Source organism: Anabrus simplex, chromosome 1 (genome assembly GCF_040414725.1).
Source record: "Anabrus simplex isolate iqAnaSimp1 chromosome 1, ASM4041472v1, whole genome shotgun sequence".
Lineage (NCBI taxonomy): Eukaryota > Metazoa > Arthropoda > Insecta > Orthoptera > Tettigoniidae > Anabrus > Anabrus simplex.
In genome coordinates, this window is record NC_090265.1 from 1477517363 (window position 1) to 1477538526 (window position 21164).

General features: G+C 38.9%; 1 protein-coding gene across 3 annotated transcripts in view; it reads left to right on the forward strand.

The window, feature by feature from the left end:
* LOC136858425 (metaxin-1) overlaps positions 1–21164 on the forward strand; it is a 236578-nt gene that overhangs the window by 69402 nt on the left and 146012 nt on the right. For all 3 annotated transcript variants that reach the window (XM_067137956.2, XM_067137955.2, XM_067137954.2), the window contains exon 4: positions 13159–13324. In XM_067137956.2, the coding sequence (XP_066994057.1) occupies positions 13159–13324 (166 nt within the window). The remainder of the gene's footprint in view (positions 1–13158; positions 13325–21164) is intronic.

Genomic DNA, 21164 nt, shown 5'->3' on the forward strand with positions numbered 1-21164 from the left:
CAATAAGGATCAAGCTGCTGATGTTGTACACACGATTGGAAAGAAAGGGGAAAATTGGTTAACGAGGAAACAGAAATGACAGAGTTGACGGGGAGGGAATCGAGCTCGGAGGCTTGAAGCTGATGGTCTTCAAATAAACGAGAGAGGGCATCGGCGACGGAATTATTGTACCCAGAAATGAATTTGAGAGGGAACTTGAAACGTGATAAGTGGAGTAACCAGCGACCCGTGCGACCAATTTTGGGGGCATTATGGAGAAGCCAAGAAAGAGCCTGGTTATCGGTACTAACAATGAATTCGCGATGGTCGAGGTAATCCGCGAAATGTTCGATAGAATAAGAGCAAGAGCTTCTTTTTCGTAGGTGGAATATTTACGTTCTACGGGAGATAAGAGGCGACTAAAATATGCAATGGGGAGTGTACAATCATTAACGGTTTGTTGGAGGACGGTGCCAATAGCAGTATCAGAAGCATTGGTTGGACAATTCAAAGGTGACATTAAAGTCGGGAATCTGTAGAAGAGGGGCATGAGATAATTTAGCTTTTAAGAGATTAAATGCCCTTTGTTGATGAGAGGACCAATGGAATGCGTTTGAGAGCATTCAATGGTTCTGCAATAGAAGAAAAATTAGGGATATACTTGGCGTAAAACCCAACCATTCCCACAAAAGATCGTAAGTGTTTTAAATTAGAGGGAGGTGGAACTTTATTAATAGCAGAGACTCGCTCAGGGTCAACGGAAATACCTTCAGAACTTAAAATGTGTCCAAGAAATTTAATGGAAGTTTGAACTATTAAAACTTTAGAGGGATTAACAGTTAAACCAACATTGCGAAGGCGAGTAAGGACTTCGCGAACGTGGGACAAATGAGATTCAAAATCAGGTGAAAAAATCAAAATGTCGTCAATAAAAGGAAAAAGGTACTTGTACTTGATATCAGAGAAGAGGGAGTCCACAAAACGTTGCATGAGCTGGGAACCTAAATTCAAACCAAAGGGGACTTTTTTAAATTGGTAGAGGCCATTAGAAGTAATAAATGCAGTATACCGAGAGCTAATGTCGTCCAACGGAAGCTGATTATAGGCAGAATTCAGGTCGAAAATAGAAAAAAAAAAAATTGAACCGGAAAAGTGTTGAAATGCCGAGTTTAATTTAGGCATAGGGTACGCATCATAAACAATTTTCTCATTGAGCTTACGAAAGTCTACAATAAACCTCGCCGAACCATCAGGCTTAACTACAAAAGCGGGAGAAGCATAATCCGAAGATGACGGAATAATAGTATTATCTAGCAACATTTTTTGAATTAACTGATTCAAAGCCTTCATCCGGGGCGGACTAAGAAAATAAGGGGAAGAGCGAACAGGAGTTGAATCGGTAAGATAGATATGTGCAAAAAAATTCTTGACGGTACCTAAGTTAGGAGTGATGACATCAGAAAATTCAGTGAGCAAAGCTTGAATCTGATCAGAATGAGTAGAGTTAATAGTAGGAAAAGAGGAATGTAAAATAGAAGGGTAATCATGGGTACTTATTAATGGAACAGACTTCTCAGAAAAGGGAAAAGAAACTTTAGAATGCTCCGAATCAAGAAGAAGACCAGTATAAGCAAAAAAATCAAAACCCAAAATGATAGGGCACGATAGATGCTCTGCAATCTGAAAAGAGAAAGGCCAAGAGAAGTGTTGCATTTTAATATGCAAGGAGACAGTACCAATTATATTCAAAGGTTGGTTGGAAACAGAAAGACAGCGAGTGGAGAATGGAAGATAATGGAGATGAGAATAAAGTTGGGTTAATGATTTATAAAATTGGAAACTAATAAGGGAAACAGCTGCCCCGGAGTCAAGGAGAGCGACAGAGGGAGAATTATTAGTAGTTACCAAAACATGACAAGTAGGAGGTAAAAACGAGCCCAAATCCAAACTGGATTGGGAAGATGCTGTCACAGAAGTAGGGTGAGTAATACGAGGCAGATTTTCCCCACTTGAATGTCTACTGCCTAACGATGCGGGTGGAAGGCGTTTCCCGAAAGCTGAGTAGTACATTGGCGAGCCAAGTGACCAGGCAGTTTGCAACGGTAACAAGATATGCGAGGGCGAACAGTGGGGGCGGGAAGTGTGGGCAAAGAAGAATGTGAACAGGTAGAAGTAATAGTTGGGGGAGGAACAGATGCATAAAACGAACGATCACCTAAAGAATTTATAGTGTGTTGATGGGCTAAATTGTAAAGTTGCAAAAGAGAAACAGGGGGAGCCAGGACATTAAAAATCATGCGAAATGAAGGAGTAGCATAAAACTGTATAATAGAAATTAATTCAGGAGTGTTATGTGAAATATTTAAGACATCACTATAAGTAAGGATAGAGTCAAGATAATCATGGGCAGGTTCATTTGGTAACTGATGACGTCTGATAAATTCGGTACTTAATTTATATCGTACTTCCAAGGGTAGAAAATAATTATGTACGGCGTGCCTCAATTCATACCAGTTGGAAAAGTTGGACATATTGTCAAACCAAAACGTAGAAAAAAAACAATGGTCTTAGTGGAAAGAAGACCAATTAATTGAGGAAAAGAAGCTACTTTAATATTTAAAAATTTCCGGACTGAAAATAACCAAATAGTAAGACTATGAGGATCTGTTGCTGATAATTGGGGGACTTCAAGTAATGATTGTTTTATAATCTGTACAGAATCTATTATCTGTACAGAAGTAGTAGGAGGAACAGGGAGATGAGAGTAGGGGGGGGGGGGTAGGGAGCCATAGGATATTGTAAATAAGTAGGTTTACTATCATCAGATGATAAATCAGGAGTATGATTGGTAAAGGGGGGGTATACAGAAGAGGAAGAAGAAAACGAAATTAAATTGGGTACAGAGGGATTGGGTAGAGATAAATTTTGCGGTATCGGAGAAGATAGCAAAGAAGAGTCTTCCCCTAGGGGGAAGTTATTGGAAAAGCAAGCCATTATACAAAGAATAATAGAAAAAAAAAAACGAAATAAGGGGACTTAAAATAGAGAGGAATCTGCTACCAAAGGTATAAGTTACCTCAATAATCAGAGTTCGATAGAATTGTGTTATGGTCAAGTACTAGCGATTCTTGGCGAAAGATAAACAACAGCACTTCAACAAGCAGGAAGCGAATGACTCAACCTTGATGGAGCACCGAGTAGCAGAACGCAGGGAAGCGTGTAGTATAAGAATTCTCCTCAGTTCAAGTTTCTGCAAACAGCGCAAACCAGTTCCCTAAACACTAGCGATGCATCGTACAAATAGTTTCGGGCCATAACCCAAGAGAATTCCGCGGTAGGTACAGAAAGAATACGATAAGGAAGGGAACATATATAGAGAACTGCCCAAAGAACAGGTTTCAATAACAGATATATTGTAACAATTCAAAAGAGATGACAAAATATTTACATAAAAATGGATAAATAAAACCTCTTCAGGTTTAACGCAAATCATGCAAGCAATTATATCTATCGCAGATACATCCAGGTACGAGAAAAAGCAGAATTACACAGTTGCTTCTTATTATCTTTGGTGTAAGCATCTAATATCTATTAACATCTATCATCAACATACATCAAAACGAGAACAAAGGGAACCATGGAAGTTACAGTTAGATTTTTTTTTTTTTTGGCTCAAGATATTTACAGATACAATAAAGGAGGAACTACTCTTGGTATCACCCTTACCTTTGGTAAACACAGATCGTGAAAGGAAGAACCACGCGAATTCTTATTATTATTGTAATAGACTTGGACATGAAACTTACAACCTCAACACACCTAAAAAAATTTTAAATATAGATAATCAATCTCTTATAAGTAGTAGGAAGCATTCCCTAGACTAACGAGCGAACAGGTAGCATAACATCTTGTCCTGCAAAGCATTAGCACACGCGCTGGGAAGGGGTAATTACTAGAAAGTTCGAAATGTAAACAAGAGACATGCAACAATTTTAGCAGACCAGAAAATACCAGTGTTTCTCATACAATCTGATTAAGTTGTACTAACAAGGGAAAGGGGGGGGGGGGGTGGAGGAAAGCAGGAAGTAAGGACCAAAGCAAGAAAAGAAAAATAAGGAAGTAACAACAAAGGGATGGGAAATCGATCAGGAATCAGGCTGCCGAGTCTCCAACACGAAATGACGCGAAACAAAGTTCACCACACCACACTATTATATTGCCAGTCCAGAGCACTTTGGCCGCCACATTCCAAATAATAATGTCATAATTGCAAAGTTAAGTGCACCAAGGCTATGATAAGTCCTGAAGGGACTAAAGTTCGAATGCACACCTGTGGCAAAGCACAAGCCAAGAAAATAAGGCCTTTTATGAAAATGAGATAGTAATAAAAAGTATCTGCTCACCCAGTCAGTTTTGAAGTACGAAGTAAGTTAAAATTGACACAGTCCAGCCGTGTCCAGAGTCCAGCTCCCACTGCTTTTACAGAGTTGAATCACAGGTCCTCCGCGAAAGAAATAAACGGGGAGTATATATATGGCAGGGGAGCGCTATCTAGAACTTACTAGAGGCCGATGACGTCACGGTGGATGCGCAAGGAGAGGCTACAGTCTCAGCAGTAGTAAGACATGTTGGCAAGTAGACAGTTCATATCGCCGCGTAGTATAAGGAGCACCAAATCGGAGCGGAGAAAATATCATCAGGTAAGAGAAGAAAGATCTCGTAACAATGTGAGGACATAATATGCAAAACCTGCCAAGTCCAATTTCTGATGTTTTGAATCTGTATACGCCCATATGTGCGCAATAAAGAAATCTTTATTAGAATTACTCATAAGCAAAACCTGCCATTTTTTGTTTAAATGCTTGTAGAAATTTGCAGTTTCAAGCATTAATAGCCAAGTTCATCAGGTCTTGACAAGGAAGAACCGCCAAGTCCACAGGATTCACAACTAAGTATTTTTTATTTTCCACGTTGTTGATACACTAAATTGCTTATTGGTTAAAAGTGGTAAATGTTTCGTATATTATAAAAATCTTCAGCCACATAACACTGTTTGGATAAAAAATTCATATAATGACATAATTTTAAGGACACTTCCTTTAAAGCATTGAAGCATCAGTTAGTTCGAGTTTGAAGGAGAGAATAAAGCATGAAAAAGATAATGTTGTAAAGATAAAATTGATGATAGAACTCAGAGTGCATCGCCTGAGGGCCTCAGCATTTGACGATGCACTGAAAGGCATTAAACCTGACCTGAAAGATTTGTCATTTGACTGTCAAAAAACATTCCAGTGCCAAAAGTTCCTGACCAGTCCTGCTATTACAGTAGACAGCTGTACGTTTATAATTTTGCGATAGTAGAGGGCTTTCCCCAATCAAAGCTGAACAAAGAAACTGTGTTGATGTACCGATGGTCATTGTGTGACAGGAACAAGGGTGTAAATGAAATTTCCTCTGCAGTGTATCATAGACTGTCCAGTACTGATTTTACAAACATCAGGTGCATTTGATTAGTAGCAGATGGGCGTGGAGGACAGAATAAAAACACTTATGGTGTCAATGTGTTCAAAATGGTTGTTTGAATCTGCTCCCACTGGTATTGAGAGCCTCGAAATTGTTTACCCAGTGACCAGACGCTCATTTTTACCAGCAGATCGTGTATTTGGTCACATAGAGAAATGTAGGATGCTAAAAGGTTTGTTTTGTCACCTATTCAATACATATAAATTTTACAATTTAGGAATTTATTATTGATTCCACTTGAGACATGTTTCACCCTTCATTGAGGGCATCATCAGTCAAATTATCTCAAGGCAAAAGTCAGGTACCTGGTTAGTAGTTGACATGCACATATTAATACATATTATTAATACACATTACACAAATTAAGTAAGAGAAACAGTTGTACAATAGTGATGGTTGAACATATAGGTTTATAGAATAAGAAGGCAGTACCAATGCGTAGAATTAAAATAGTAGAGTTCGGCAGTGGTGCTCCGGAGAACAGTTAACGCAATCATAGGAAAATATAAAGTTTTAAAAATATTTACATTATAACAATCAAGAGAGAAAGGGTGTAGTGCTCGGCATCAATGTTTGTAACCAAAAAATTAATGTCAATGGTTGGTAACTATACAGTATTTACATTGTCCAATTGAACAGTTGAGAATAAAGTTTTACAAATATTTACATTATAACAATCAGGGGAGAAAGGGTGTAGTGCTCGGTGTCAATGTTTGTAACCAAAAATTAATGTCAATGGTTGGTAACTATACAGTGGAAAATTCTAAATTCCCATGGAGGGAATTAGATATTTTTCACCAATAGAGCATGTCAAAAACATATCAGATGTAAGGCTTTTCAGGCGTTTGCTCTATTAACCAGCGTTTCGTCTTAGGTCTGACACTAGACTCGTCAGAGTGGGACGGGTCAGACCCTACCCACTGACGCTGAGTGTATGCAGGTGAGCTTATCAGAAGCCTATTTATGAGGCACAGTCTGATAACTGCATACGGGAGATAAATCTCCAAAATGGAATTATTGCCCGCCTAGCAATTCCAAATGGAAAATTCTAAATTCCCATGGAGGGAATTAGATATTTTTCACCAATAGAGCATGTCCTTTTTTTTTTTTGCTAGGGGCTTTACGTCGCACCGACACAGATAGGTCTTATGGCGACGATGGGATGGGAAAGGCCTAGGAGTTGGAAGGAAGCGGCCGTGGCCTTAATTAAGGTACAGCCCCAGCATTTGCCTGGTGTGAAAATGGGAAACCACGGAAAACCATCTTCAGGGCTGCCGATAGTGGGATTCGAACCTACTATCTCCCGGATGCAAGCTCACAGCCGCGCGCCTCTACGCGCACGGCCATCTCGCCCGGTATATAGCATGTCAAAAACATATCAGATGTAAGGCTTTTCAGGCGCTTGCTCTGTTATCTCCATTATCTCCCGTATGCAGTTATCAGACTGTGCCTCATAAATAGGCTTCTGATAAGCTCACCTGCACACACCCAGCGTCAGTGGGTAGGGTCTGACACATCCCACTCTGACAAGTCTAGTGTCAGACCTAAGACGAAACGCTGGTTAATAGAGCAAACGCCCGAAAAGCCTTACATCTGATATGTTTTTAACTATACAGTATTTACATTGTCCAATTGAACAGTTGAGAATTTTACAATTTATATACATATTTACACAAGAGCAGCTTGGTGAGCAAGGGTATAAAAAAATCTAGTACCAAGTGCGTCCTGTTGTTTTAAAGGTTGGAAGAAGAATGTAGCATTGACATTTCAGAAATTTGCAGAGTGGTTTATCTTAGTTAAAATCACCGGGGGTATGGAAATATTCCATAGCTAAATGAGGTTTATAGGCATCAAGCTGAAAGTTGTCTGGTTGCAGCACCAAGATCGGTACGGAGACTGGTCAGTGTGGATGGAGACTCATGGGTATTCAGTGCGTTTGAATGGCAACAATGATGACAGTTTTATTGTAGGTAATTGCTTATTAGGAATATGTTGCGGGTTGAAACTTTCGCTTATTCTTTTTGTTGACTTCTGTAGCTTCGAATGTTATGTGAAGACATCGGTGTGAGATGCCGGTGAGACTAAATTGATATTATTCCATGGAAAAAAGTATGACTGACCTCGGGATGAAGTTATTGTTTTTTGTTGCTGGTCTGGTGAAATAGAATAGAGTTGCTTGTGTTGTGAACTGCAGTGGAGAGATTAGAATGTATACGGTAACTGCAGAGTCAGAGCGTTGTTGCTGGGATGAGGCATCTTCTCATTCTGACTGCGAAGAGGAGCCGTAGTGGCACACCATATTCGTGCCGGTGTGCGCTGGGTTCTGGCGTGTTGTTGAAAGTTTTATTGTATGAAGTGGAAGTTATCTGTAATGAGATGTTAATAGTATTAGTTGGTGTGTAAGAAATGTTTATGGTAAGTAATTGCCGCCATTGCCAACCGCATGTGCGTATTACCGACTGAGCCTCCTTCATAGTCCACCAATACTCATAAACAACTCCCTCTCAGCGACACATCAGGTATGTAACATAACATTTACTCTTCATTGCTTACCATAAACCTTTCTTACACACCAACTAATACTATTAACATCTCATTACAGATAACTTCCACTTCATACAATAAAACTTTCAACAACACGCCAGAACCCAGCGCACATCGGCACGAATATGGCGCACCTCTACGGCTCCTCTTCGCAGTCAGAATGAGAAGATGCCTCATCCCAGCTACAACGCTCTGACTCTGCAGTTACCGTATATATTCTAATCTCTCCACTGCAGTTCACAACACAAGCAACTCTATTCTATTTCACTAGACCAGCAACAATAAACAATAACTTCATCCCGAGGTCAGTCATACTTTTTTCCACGGAATAATATCAATTTAGTCTCACCGGCATCTCACACCGATGTCTTCACATAACATTCGAAGCTACAGAAGTCAACAAAAAGAATAAGCGAAAGTTTCAACCCACAACATATTCCTAATAAGCAATTACCTACAATAAAACTGTCATCATTGTTGCCATTCAGACGCACTGAATACCCATGAGTCTCCATCCACACTGACCAGTCTCTGTACTGATCTCAGTGCTGCAACCAGACAACTTTCAGCTTGATGCCTATAAACCTCATTTGGCTATGGAATATTTCCCTACCCCCGGTGATTTTAACTAAGATAAACCACTCTGCAAATTTCTGAAATGTCAATGCTACATTCTTCTTCCAACCTTTAAAACAACAGGACACACTTGGTACTAGATTTTTTTATATCCTTGCTCACCAAGCTGCTCTTATGTAAATATGTATATAAATTGTAAAATTCTCAACTGTTCAAATGGACAATGTAAATACTCTATAGTTACCAACGATTGACATTAATTTTTGGTTACAAACATTGTCGCCGAGCACTACACCCTTTCTCCCCTGATTGTTATAATGTAAATATTTTTAAAACTTTATTTTCAACTGTTCAATTGGACAATGTAAATACTGTATAGTTACCAACCATTGACATTAATTTTTTGGTTACAAACATTGACGCCGAGCACTACACCCTTTCTCCTTTGATTGTTATAATGTAAATATTTTTAAAACTTTATATTTTCCTATGATTGCGTTAACTGTTCTCCGGAGCACCACTGCCGAACTCTACTATTTTAATTCTACGCATTGGTGCTGCCTTCTTATTCTATAAACCTATATGTTCAACCATCACTATTGTACAACTGTTTCTCTTACTTAATTTTTGTAATGTGTATTAATAATATGTATTAATTTGTGCATGTCAACTACTAACCAGGTACCTGATTTTTGCCTTGAGGAGATAATTTGACTGATGATGCCCTCAATGAAGGGCAAAACATGTCTCAAGTGGAATCAATAATAAATTCCTAAATTGTAAAATTTATATGTATTGAATAGGTGACAAAACAAACCTTTTAGCATCCTACATTCAGTATCTTCAATACGGATAACAATGATTTTTATCACTTGCAACACATAGAGAAAGTCATCAGGAAAAAGAAAACAGCATAATCCATCTTCAAGAGTATGGTGAAATTCACTCACAGTTTGGAAATGTTCATTTTATAAACAATGACTTCCATGTCAGCAAAGAATTTCAGAAACCACTGTCTGCAGGGAATTTCAAGATATCTCAAATCAAGAGAATAATACTGAGAAAAACAAGCAGTGGAGTTACAGTTCACGGTGAAGCACATTACGCACTGATCTATGTATCCCTAAAAGTATTCTCAAGAAGGGAAAGAGATTAAGGAACAGTACTCTTAATATTCTTCCTAATGGTGTCCAAGTGAAAAAACAAACTCCCAGACATAGACAACCTACTGAAAAAGCACTTTGGAATGGAATGGAGAGCCTCAAATTCTACAAGGAACTCATCAATACTTCCAAAGAAAATCAATCTGAATTAGTGGAAGATGAGCCTGCCTGACGGGAATGGGAGTGAATGTGTGCCTGATCTGAGAGTTTAAAACAATGTGAATGTTTTTTGATTGTCAAGATCTATTTGGTGAACCATAACTAATTCAATTAACCATTATTCTTGAATTTACAATTTTTAAAAAAAGCTTGTCATTTTTAAAATATTTCATTGTTAATGCAAAATACTTGATTGCAGAGACTTAGCTTCTCATTCATCTACATGACAGAATTCCAACCAAAACCCTCCAAGTCCAAAATAAAATCCATATTTACAGCACAAATAATAGGTATATGTTTATTTTTCTTTGCTCACTTGTCCAAAACACACAGTAAGTACAAATTGTAGAACAGAGGCACGTTTTTCTCAATTTATGAAAATTTTGTCAATGTGTACTTAGCGGCTTTTGCATATTATGTCCTCATGTAGCCATTGTATGTGCATTTCTAACCCTCCTTAGAAATGGTAATAAATTTTGTTCCAGAAGACAATGAAATTGCGAGTGGCCAGCCGAAAAACAAATATTTTTTTTACCATAGAAACATACAGAATGTAATTGTGACAATTGTGATGTGGAATTTTTGAAAACATGACATTAAGTTCATGTGCCTTTCCTGAAATGTGTTACAAAGTCCTTGTGGCATTGTTGAGACAAAATGTCTGGACATGAACCCATGTAATTAATATTGTATAAGAACTCGCTTTTGCTACTCTTACAGCATGTAATCTTCATGGGAGGCTTTCTACTAATTTTCATATACAGAAGGCAAAATTTGTTTGAGCAGGCCAGTCCAGCTCATTCGCCTGATATTTTTCTAATCGCGATGCAGTCTCCCTCGCTTTGTGGACAGGAGCATTATCATGCTGAGCATATTCTAAATTGTTGCCAGTATGAGAAGCATGGTAGTATCTAAAATGCTTTTGTAAATATCTGCGTTCATTGTGCCATCAACCAGAACTAACAGCCTGAACCCAAACCAGGAAAAACAACCCCAGATCATCCCACCTCTGCCTCCAAATTTCACATTCACCACTAAACACTCAGGTAAATACCATTCACCATGTATCCAACAGGTTCACACATGTCTATGAGTGGCACAGCATATGCAGTGACTCATCAGTCCATAAAACCTTCTTCTGCAGCTCTAAAGACCAATGATGGCATTGTTTGCACAAGTATTATGTTTTGTATTCGTTTGCATGATCAATGGCTTCTGGGCAGCAGCATAGCCCTGAAAACTTAGTCCTTTCTCTTCTCAACAGATCATTCTGTCAGTAACCTCTGTTCCTGACCTGCAACTGAAGATCTTTGCAATAATTGACAAGGATGTCTGACAATTGGTTTGTATAGTATGCTTTAAAGTTTGGCAGTACCCATTGGTTCATTTTTAGATCCACCACAGCAGTGATTGGATTAAGTGCTTCTCTGATGTTTTCCCTTCATGGTAATATCACTAACAGTGGACCTGGGCACATGTAAATTCTGTGAAATTTCTCTAACAGACTGCCCAGGCTTGAGAGTTCCTACAGCCGTGCCCCGTTCAAACTCCTCAGTTCTCTACATTACTCATTCTGACAGAAAATGTGTTTATGATGCACTTTTATACCCTTGGATACATAGCCAGATGTTGCACAGTGTGTGTTCAGTGGGGTATCCAGAGACTTTTGGCTACATAGTGTATTATTGGCAGCAGGCATCTTTACATTAAGCAAATTGCACTTGAACCCTTCTACACCGGTGACATCTTTGCTAGCAGAGTTGGTAGAAATCAAGTTTCCAATGCAATGGGAAGAAAATACAAGGGTAAAACACTGGGTTTAATGTGGACATGATAGCTGAGAAATTACTCATATCGAACAATAAAATAACCTTGGCTGAGAGTCTAACCAAACAATAGCAGCTATGTTTTAGAAATAAAATTAGTGGTTAGAAAAGTTCACTTCCCTATTTATTTAAAATAAGAATTATTCACCTACTTTCAAAGAGAAGATGAGAAATCAGTGAATAATTTTTATAAATTATGATATATCTCATCTCATTTTAGCTTTCAGCTTCTTCATAGTAGGGTTGGGGAGACCAGAACAGTCAATTGTTCTGAAACATTAGAAGCTTGAGGTGGAGTGTTTCGGTGCACTGTGCCGGGACACTGGACAGTAACTGCACAGTAGAGAGAACTTCGTGAACTCTGTTATAGGCACCCTGAAAATCATGTCTAAATGTTGTTTTTAGGATAAGAATGTTTTCATTCATTCTGAAATATACCTGTCACAATTACACTGGCAACAGATGTGTTTACAAATGTCACAGTGTTATTTTCACCAATTAAAAATATACTCCGACATTTGAAAAAATACTCGTCAGTACTCTATTTACCTACACAATATACAAGCGGAACTGGAGATCAAAAATAAAACTAGGCCTATACATGCAGAACACGAAAATAAAAATTGTAGGATGTTTAAGTTTCAAATGTCTGGTCATTGTGCTGGTTGAAGATACCTTTGCAGACAAAGTAGAAGAACATAAATTGCATGTCACTCTGTCTGGTTTTATTCTAGGGAAAAAAAAGTCTTAAACAGGACTCCAGTGTGACATTATCATAAGTTTACAGTCTTTTGTACAGTATATATTACTAGGCTTCAGTGAAAACACTCTTACAAAACAGAACGCATTAAGTTATCCGCATGTTCCGAAGGCCAGTTGCTGGTGCAACGGAACTCACAGAACAAAGAGGATACCGACAGAACACGGACCATTCCAGCATATGACGGCACACTGCCGGTATCGACAGTTAGCTAGTAGGTGAAGTGCATAGTGGCGCTTCTGACGGGACAGCGAGTCACTGTCTCCGTTTCGCTTGAGAATGTTCCAGAACAACTCACGCTCCGTGTTCCGGAACAGCGGATCATAACTGTGCACCGGCACACTGTGCTGAAACAGGGATATAGTGCCACCAACCCTACATCATAGGTACGGTATTCTTCTAAGGACTGACTGACAGTCAACATTAGAAACTGTATATTGTTTTTCCTAATGATTATATATATAATAGTCAAAATGCTTCCTCCTTCATAACATGTAGTTATTGATTGATTGATTGATTGATTGATTGATTGATTGATTGATTGATTGATTGATTGATTGATTGATTGATTGATTGATTTAGTTAGTTAGTTATTAGATTTGTTATAAAAAACTTCTTATGTTATCAGGTGGATAGATAGTAAAAACTATCTGGAGCTAACAAGGCCATGGTATGCTAAAGCTCTTCCACTTCCTTACAACTACTATTACCCTGGAAGGTATGAGAGAGAAGCAAAAAAGATGATAGAGGCCTTGTATGAAGAATATCAAGATGACTCCATGGTCGAGACAGCAGTGAGTAGTGGTTTACTGTAATGTGAAAACTGCATGTTGCAAATTATTTCATTAATTTTGTACATAATGTGCCTGATGCATGCTCGTATAGCAGAAAGTTTATAATATCAATGGTATAGCGGTAGAACTTTTGTTTATGAGGCTAGAATTATATTACATGGACTTCTTGCATCTTTTATGCAAAACGCAGCCATTACTTTCTCTCTCAGTATAAATAAAACACTGCTGTAATATCAAACAAAGGTCATTGCTAGATATAACATCCTGTGGGAGCTAAGAGGTACAAACAAGTGTGCCAAGACACAAAGTTCTGAACACCACAGCCTTAGCTCTCTGTTATTCTGCTACAGAATATGCCTGTCCTGTACATTACAGTATAGTATGAATCAACGTATGCCAGAAATGTAGACTCGGCTGTGACATGCATGATGATCACGGATTGTTTAAAACCAACTCCTATATAGAAGATATACTGTTTTTTCTGGCATTGCACACCTCCATGATTTGCTTTAGAAGTTGCTGCTGTTTATGAACGTCTTAAGGTTAACAACAGTGAAGCCCACCCACTGTACGGTTATCAGCCACCACTCTAGTCTAAAATGCAGAAAAAGTTTCCCCCATACTGCTAACCCTTCGAAGGATCTTGAGATAAATCAAGACTTCTGTTAAAATCAAATCCAGGGTGGATGAAACCACAAGAACATCTTCCAGCTGGCTGCAAGGACTGGGTAGTATGAGGTCTCTTAACTGCTTAAGAACTGGTGTTGGTAGATCCAGATCTCTCTTAAACAGTGGGGTTTCACATCATAGTTTGGTTTGGTAGTGTTCATTCATTAATTCATTCATTTATCCATCCATTTAATTTGCCATGATGGTGATGATGATGATGATGATGATGATGATGATGATGATACATAGGTCTTGCAGTAAATCCATCAGTACAGTGTAACCAATTGCAGCCTTCCAAATTACAAACTTAATGGATTGAGGTACTGTAATGTCATTAGCTTCAGTCACACACAGGCAGTTGTTAAAAAATGGTTGACAGGGATGTTTTTTTGTAAACACCCTATCATTAAATTCCTTTTTAAAACTCGCCACAGACTTCAGTATGGTTATGGAGATGTGTGGATGGGCTCTGGTAGTGTTAAGAGATCCAAAATAAACCCGCGGGAGTTCTTTAACGTGTCAGTAAATCTACAGACACGAGGCTGACGTATTTGAGCATCTTCAAATACCACCGGACTTTTTTTATGAACAGTGAAGGTAGTTCGCAGGCAACAACTATAGGGTTACTGTGGATACAGTTGTAGAAATACTTCATAGTAGGACATAGTGCACTACTGGAAAGAGTCAACAACATCAGTAAAGAATTTCTTCAAGATTATTTTCACTCAGTATTATATTAGGCCTTATTCATTTTAAATTTCAAGGCACCTAACTTTTCAATACGGCCATTTTGATCTTATATTTTGTTTTTGTATGTTTCGACTATAGAAAACCTGTGCTTGTTCTTGAACATCGACACAAACTCTTATTGTACATTGAACTTCGGCGACGCGAATGTGAACCCAGAACATAAAGTTACTATCAGGACTAAGCAGTGATTTAAAGAATGGTGTTAATTTTGTTCATTTTAAACTGGTGTTGTAAGAAGTGATTTCAGATCACGATTAATCATTTAAATCTTAACTCAATCATTCACAAGATATTTATATTTTCATGTGTACTGTGCATTGTTTTGTATGTTATTTTAAATATGTCAATGTCCGTTTTTTAGAGTTTTTTTGGCTGAAGATGACTTGGAATAAGCGTTGAAACCGGTCCCAGTTAATATTTAAATGTTGTCATTAATATTATAGCATTGTTTTGTATTGAATAGGTGGACCCATTATTTTCTTCCTATTTTATTCATAGTAAGAAAAATGATCAGAAGAAACCCATACGCATAGGTGGGATTTTCTAGGATTCAAAGGAAAATTAAAATTCTGTTGTTATATTCTACCTATTATCCACAGCACTGGCACCTTATTAACTATGCCATAACCAGGCAACACGACAGAAGAGATATTCTGATTACAAAGACTACTAGAAACATTGATGACTGTTGGACAGGCCATAAACTTCTTCTTAGTCGGCTCAGGATTACTATCCATCAGAAACCCAGTGTCCATCTCGTGCATCCTTCCAGAAGAAAATTCAACACTGTTAAACTTCACAATGAGGCTGTTGCCTCTGAATACCAGAATTCAATTTTAAACCACTTGTCACACAACCCAGTCAACAAATGACGTAGATTGTGAATAAGAATATTTATGCACCATTGATCATTTACATGAAATAGGTTTTGTCATCCAATACTACAATATTATTTCTATTATCTATATACAGGTATTAAAAGTCAATATTAACAGTTTTCATTTCTAAGAATTCCTTTATGTCATAAAATGGATTTTCCAACATCCAGTTATACAGTTTTCTTTTAAAATTATTGATGGACACATCCTGTGCAGAGAATGGTAATTTATTAAAAAATATTATACTATTTACTTTATGTGAGTTACCTGTTTTCACCAGTCTGTGTCTTGGGGCATCAATATTACCCTTATTACGAGTATTGTGTTGATGGATGTTTTCCCTGATGGTAAATTCATTCAGATGGTTTTTAACATACAATAATGAGATCAAAATATATAGATTTATAACTGTTAATATTTTAAGCCTGATAAAAAGGGGGCGACAGTGCTCAGAAGAACCAGCTTTACACATTACATGAACAAGCTTCTTCTGTATTAGCAGTACAATGGATCACACTACAAAAAATCATCAAGCAATCAGCAGAATGTGCTATTGGCTTTGAGAAAAGGAAAAGACAAGACTGGTTTGATGATAATAATGAAGCCCTAATCAACATTATCAATGCCAAGCAGGATGCCTTTTTATCCTCAGTACAAGATCCATCTTCTCAGTTGAAGAGATCACGTTTTCAAGAGCTGAAGCAGAAATGTCAGACCAACATTAGAGAAATAAAGAACAGCTGGTGCCAACAAAAAGCCAAAAAAGCTACAAAACTTGTCAGATGCCAGGGACCTGCAAAATTTCTGTGCTGAACTAAAATAGATTTATGGACCTGTCCGAGCTTCATCGGGAAATTCGAAAGCTGCCGACAACACCACCATTCTTACAGACAATCAAGACATTCTGAGACCCTGGAAAGAGCACTTCATTTCACTTTTAAACCACAGTTCCACTGCTGCTGAAAATGTTCTTCAGCATGTCCCACAACATCCTATGCAACCTTGGATGTCAATGCCACCAACCTTTCATGAATATAACAAAGCTCTTCTCAGTATCAAACCTAAAAAGGCTCTGGGACCAGACAATATTCCTCTAGAACTCATGCTTAAAGGAAGCCCACCTCTCAAAACGAGGCTCTTTTCTCTGATCCTAAAGATATGGGATACCAAATACGTACTTGCCAGCATGAAGAACTCTATCATAGTCACCATCTTCAAAAAGGGCGATCAAAGCATTTGTGGTAACTACCGTGTAGTGATGGGCGAATGATACGGAAGTTCGAGCAGGCTTGAGTCGGCCCGATACGCTACGTAGGCCCGATGCCGTATCGAACCTGTTCGAACTGTCAGGCAACACCACTCATCGATTAAGCGGAGCACGGACGGACTATTCGTCGTATTAGATTACTACTAGGTACACTCATGAGGGAAGACATACATGTGTTACACTCGGATTCAGTTGAAATTTGGTAGGAATATTTGTAGGAGGCAGTAGAATGCTAAGGTGAAAACTGCATGTGCCCAGCGCAAGTTTAAATGCCAAAATTGAGCAAATAAATAGTTGTAAAATTAGAAGTGTTGCAGGAGTATCGGAGCGTGGCGGAGAGGTAGGGAGGAGCGAAGCAGTGGACGTGAACCAACCAGGCTGTAACGAGCTGCGCCAGCAGCCAGGCAGCGTATAGTTAGCGCGTTCCCCTTAACTTCCTGATCATATGTGCAAAACGTAAATATGAAAACAGCACATGAAACAAGTATACAAAGGACGATGTTGGAACAACGATGCCAATAAGGTTTGAAAAATTCACTCCCGAGTTCTTGTTACTCATTGTAATTTTTCAAACCTTATTGTCATCGCTGTTCAAACATCATCCTTTGTACACTTGTTTCATATGCTGTTTTCATATGTACGTTTTGCACATCTGATTGGGAATTTAAGGGGAACGCGCTAACTATACGCTGCCTAGCTGCTGGCGCAGCTCGACGCAGCCCGGTTGGTTCACGCCCGCTGCTTCGCTCCTCCCTACCTCTCTGCCACACCCCGATACTCCCGCGGCACTTCTAATTTTACGAATATTTATTTGTTCAATTTTGGCGTTTAAACTTGCGCTGGGCACATGCAGTTTTCACCTTAGCATTCTACCACCTCCTATGAATATTCCTATCAAATTTCAACCGAATCCGAGTGTAACACATGTATATGTTCCCTCGTCAGTATATTTGTGTGTGTGTAGTGGTGAACACAATGTTCTCAGAGAACGGAAAAAGCATTTGTTAAGTCTTTCTGGCAGTACGAACAAAAGATTGGTAAAAGCAATTTTATGGCAAGCTATTTATTTCGTTAATATGTACCTTTGCATTTTACATTTTGTCCGCTTTTCAGAAATGTGTTTCTGTATAACTTTGTTGTGTTTTGCAGGCTTATTGTTGTTAATCGTTACTTTCAAGTACCGATAGTTAATATGTTTTTTGTATGCTACGAGTTATTATTTTCTCATTAATAATTAGTAATACATTATTATAATAGACAAATTTATTACTTCAGACAGAGCAGACAATGGCCGGTAGAAAAAGGTCATGGACTTGGGACTACTTTGAAGAGCTTCCAGACAAACGAGTAAAATGCACACGATGTGATAAAATATTAAAAAAGATAGTAAAAGTACATCGATGATGATAAGACACTTAAAAATTCATAATCTTCCTCCTTCGTCGAATGTCACCATTCCAAATGAGGGGGAGACACCTCCACATAAAACGGCGTCGCCATATGCAAGTGAAATATTCTTAATAGGCTCAGTTTTGTTTTTCATGAATAGCACAGTGGACGGCCACTGGCATTAGACCGGTAAAAGGCTCAGAATGTCCGCCTGGACAGGGTCTACAAAGTTACTCTACTGTTGAGGTATACAGTTCATACCGATTTTACGTGCGTAAGCATTACGTTATGGAACCATCAATTTATTCATTGATTGGCAATTAGTCCGTCTCTGAGGTGTAGTGGTTAGTGTGATTATCTGCCACCCCCGGAGGCCGGGGTTTGATTCCCGACTCTGCCATGAAATTTGAAAAGTGGTACGAGGGCTAGAACGGGGTCCACGGAGCCTCTGGAGGTCAATTGAGTAGTGGTGGGTTCGATTCCCACCTCAGTCATCCTCAAAGTGGTTTTCCGTGGTTTCCAACTTCTCCTCCAGGCTATTGCCGGGATGGACCTAACTTACGGGCATGGCCGCTTCCTTCCCTCTTCCTTGTCTATCCCTTCCAATCTTCCCATCCTCCCGCAGGACCCCTGTTCAGCATAGCAGGAGAGGTCGCCTGGGCAAGGTATTCGTCATCCTCCCCAGGTGTATCCCCCCCAGAGTCTGAAGCTCCAGGACACTGCCCTTGAGGCGGTGGAGGTGTTATCCCTCGCTGAATCAGAGGGAAAAACCGACCATGGAGGGTAAACAGATTAAGACGAAGAAGAAGAAGATGGTCTATTAAAGAAAACATAGCCGAAAACCAAAAAAATAGTTAGTGGGTCGTAAAGCCAATAACGAACAAAGGAGTTCTTTACTTCTATGGTCATGGCCCCAAACAGGAAATAAACATCCCTTACATCCTCGCTTTAAAGCGCTGGGGAAACATTAGGGCCAAGAAAGAATAATAATTTTATTGGCTTTACGTCCCACTAACAACTTTTACTGTTTTCGGAGACGCCAAGGTGTCGGAAGTTAGTCCCGCAGGAGTTCTTTTGCGTGCCATTAAATCTACTGACATGAGGCTGACGTATTTGAGCTAGTGATGGGCAAGCGATACCCGTGTTCGAGCGGGATCGAGCCCACCTGATACGCGCCGAGGTTCGAGCCTGTTCGAAGCAAGCTTGAGCAGTCACGTGACCGAAGGCGGAGTCCGACTCGGGCTACAGCTAATGATGGGCAAGCGATACCCGTGTTTGAGCGAGATTGAGCTCACCCAATACGCGCCGAGGTTTGAGCCCGTACGATGCAAGCTCGAGCAGTCACGTGACCGAAGGCGGAGTCTGACTCAGGCTACAGCTAGTGATAGGCAAACGATACCCGTGTTCGAGCGGGATCGAGCCCACCCATTATGCGCTGAGGTTCGAGCCTGTTCGAAGCAAGCTCGAGCAGTCACGTGACCGAACACAGGTCTGACCCCCCCCTACAAACTGGCATATGGGCGCTGATGCAGGGTAACGAAATGGAAGGCTAAAATGTAAAGGTGAGCTCCAATCGTCGTAAGCCTTGTGGACATGAAGAGGAGGTACAAAGCCAAGAGCAACCTGGACCCTGGCTTTCAAGTGAATAATTTATAATATTCTAACCGTGAACTAATGTTCTTCTTGTAGACTTTCTTCTATCTTTGTAGGCATAGTATGTAATTTATAATTAGTGTAGATGACCTGAAGTAGTTTAATCGATTATGCAGCAAATGCATAATACTCTATAGCAAGTGATATTGATAATTAAGACATTGCGATACATAATTATCCGAGAGTGATGTTCTAAATTTAACAATATTAATTAGCCTGTGTGTGATTAATTTATTATGATGTGCCGATCTTGGTAGTGTTAATAGATAGTGATATCAATGATTATTGGTGAACAGTGTAGAGAAATTCTTGTATGATATGCATTGTAATTTATGTTGATCTTTCTTAAGATATATTAACATGGAAGGAAATACTGTACCAACACGTGTGCATTGTTGCATGCGAATGTTAGGAGTCGTATTCTTGTGTCTAACTGTTTAACATTACCCATGTTACTGATAATTATAGTGCATTTATGTCGTGTGTTACATACTATATTTGGTCTTCGACACGGGTAAGTCGTGCATGTAATGTTGAGTTTATAATTGATATTCTCCATGTGAATTTATGTTGGTTGGTCTTTGTTGATGTGATATGATAATGAAAATAATGTGTTGATGAATGATAGTGTTGATACAAATGACAGGTAAGTTCGTATTGATATTGAATTGTTCTTCGAGGTGTGTAAAAGGTGCATAGTATGTCCTAATGTAACTAGTGTGTGTTAATAAATATGGCATAGAGTGCAGATAAAGTCATTCGAATTTATATCAGATTTATGTTGATCTTTTATAATTAAGATTGTCGTTCGAACCCATATGGTGTATTCGTATCGTGCATAATAGAAGCAATAAGCGTGTGTACTTTCAATTACTATCCATGTTTGAGAGTATATCCATCAAACTGATGTGATTGCAGCCCATAAGCTACCGATATTTGCCTGCTAAGTTAGATTTTTATGTGAATGATCATCACTGCTATACATTTTACATGTAAATGATTTATATCGAGACAAAATGCGAGTAATCTCATGTTCAGTTACGTAGTTACCACACATACCTGCGAGGATATTTGATTATAACCTAATCGTAGTTATTATTGAAGTAAGTTGTAGTATGTTTCGTAGATTAGATGTTATTATTTCCTTTATTTTAGTATGATTTTGTTTTCTTGTTATTATTTGATGTCATTCATTCATCATATCACCTGCACCTGGCGAGCCGAACATGTCCTC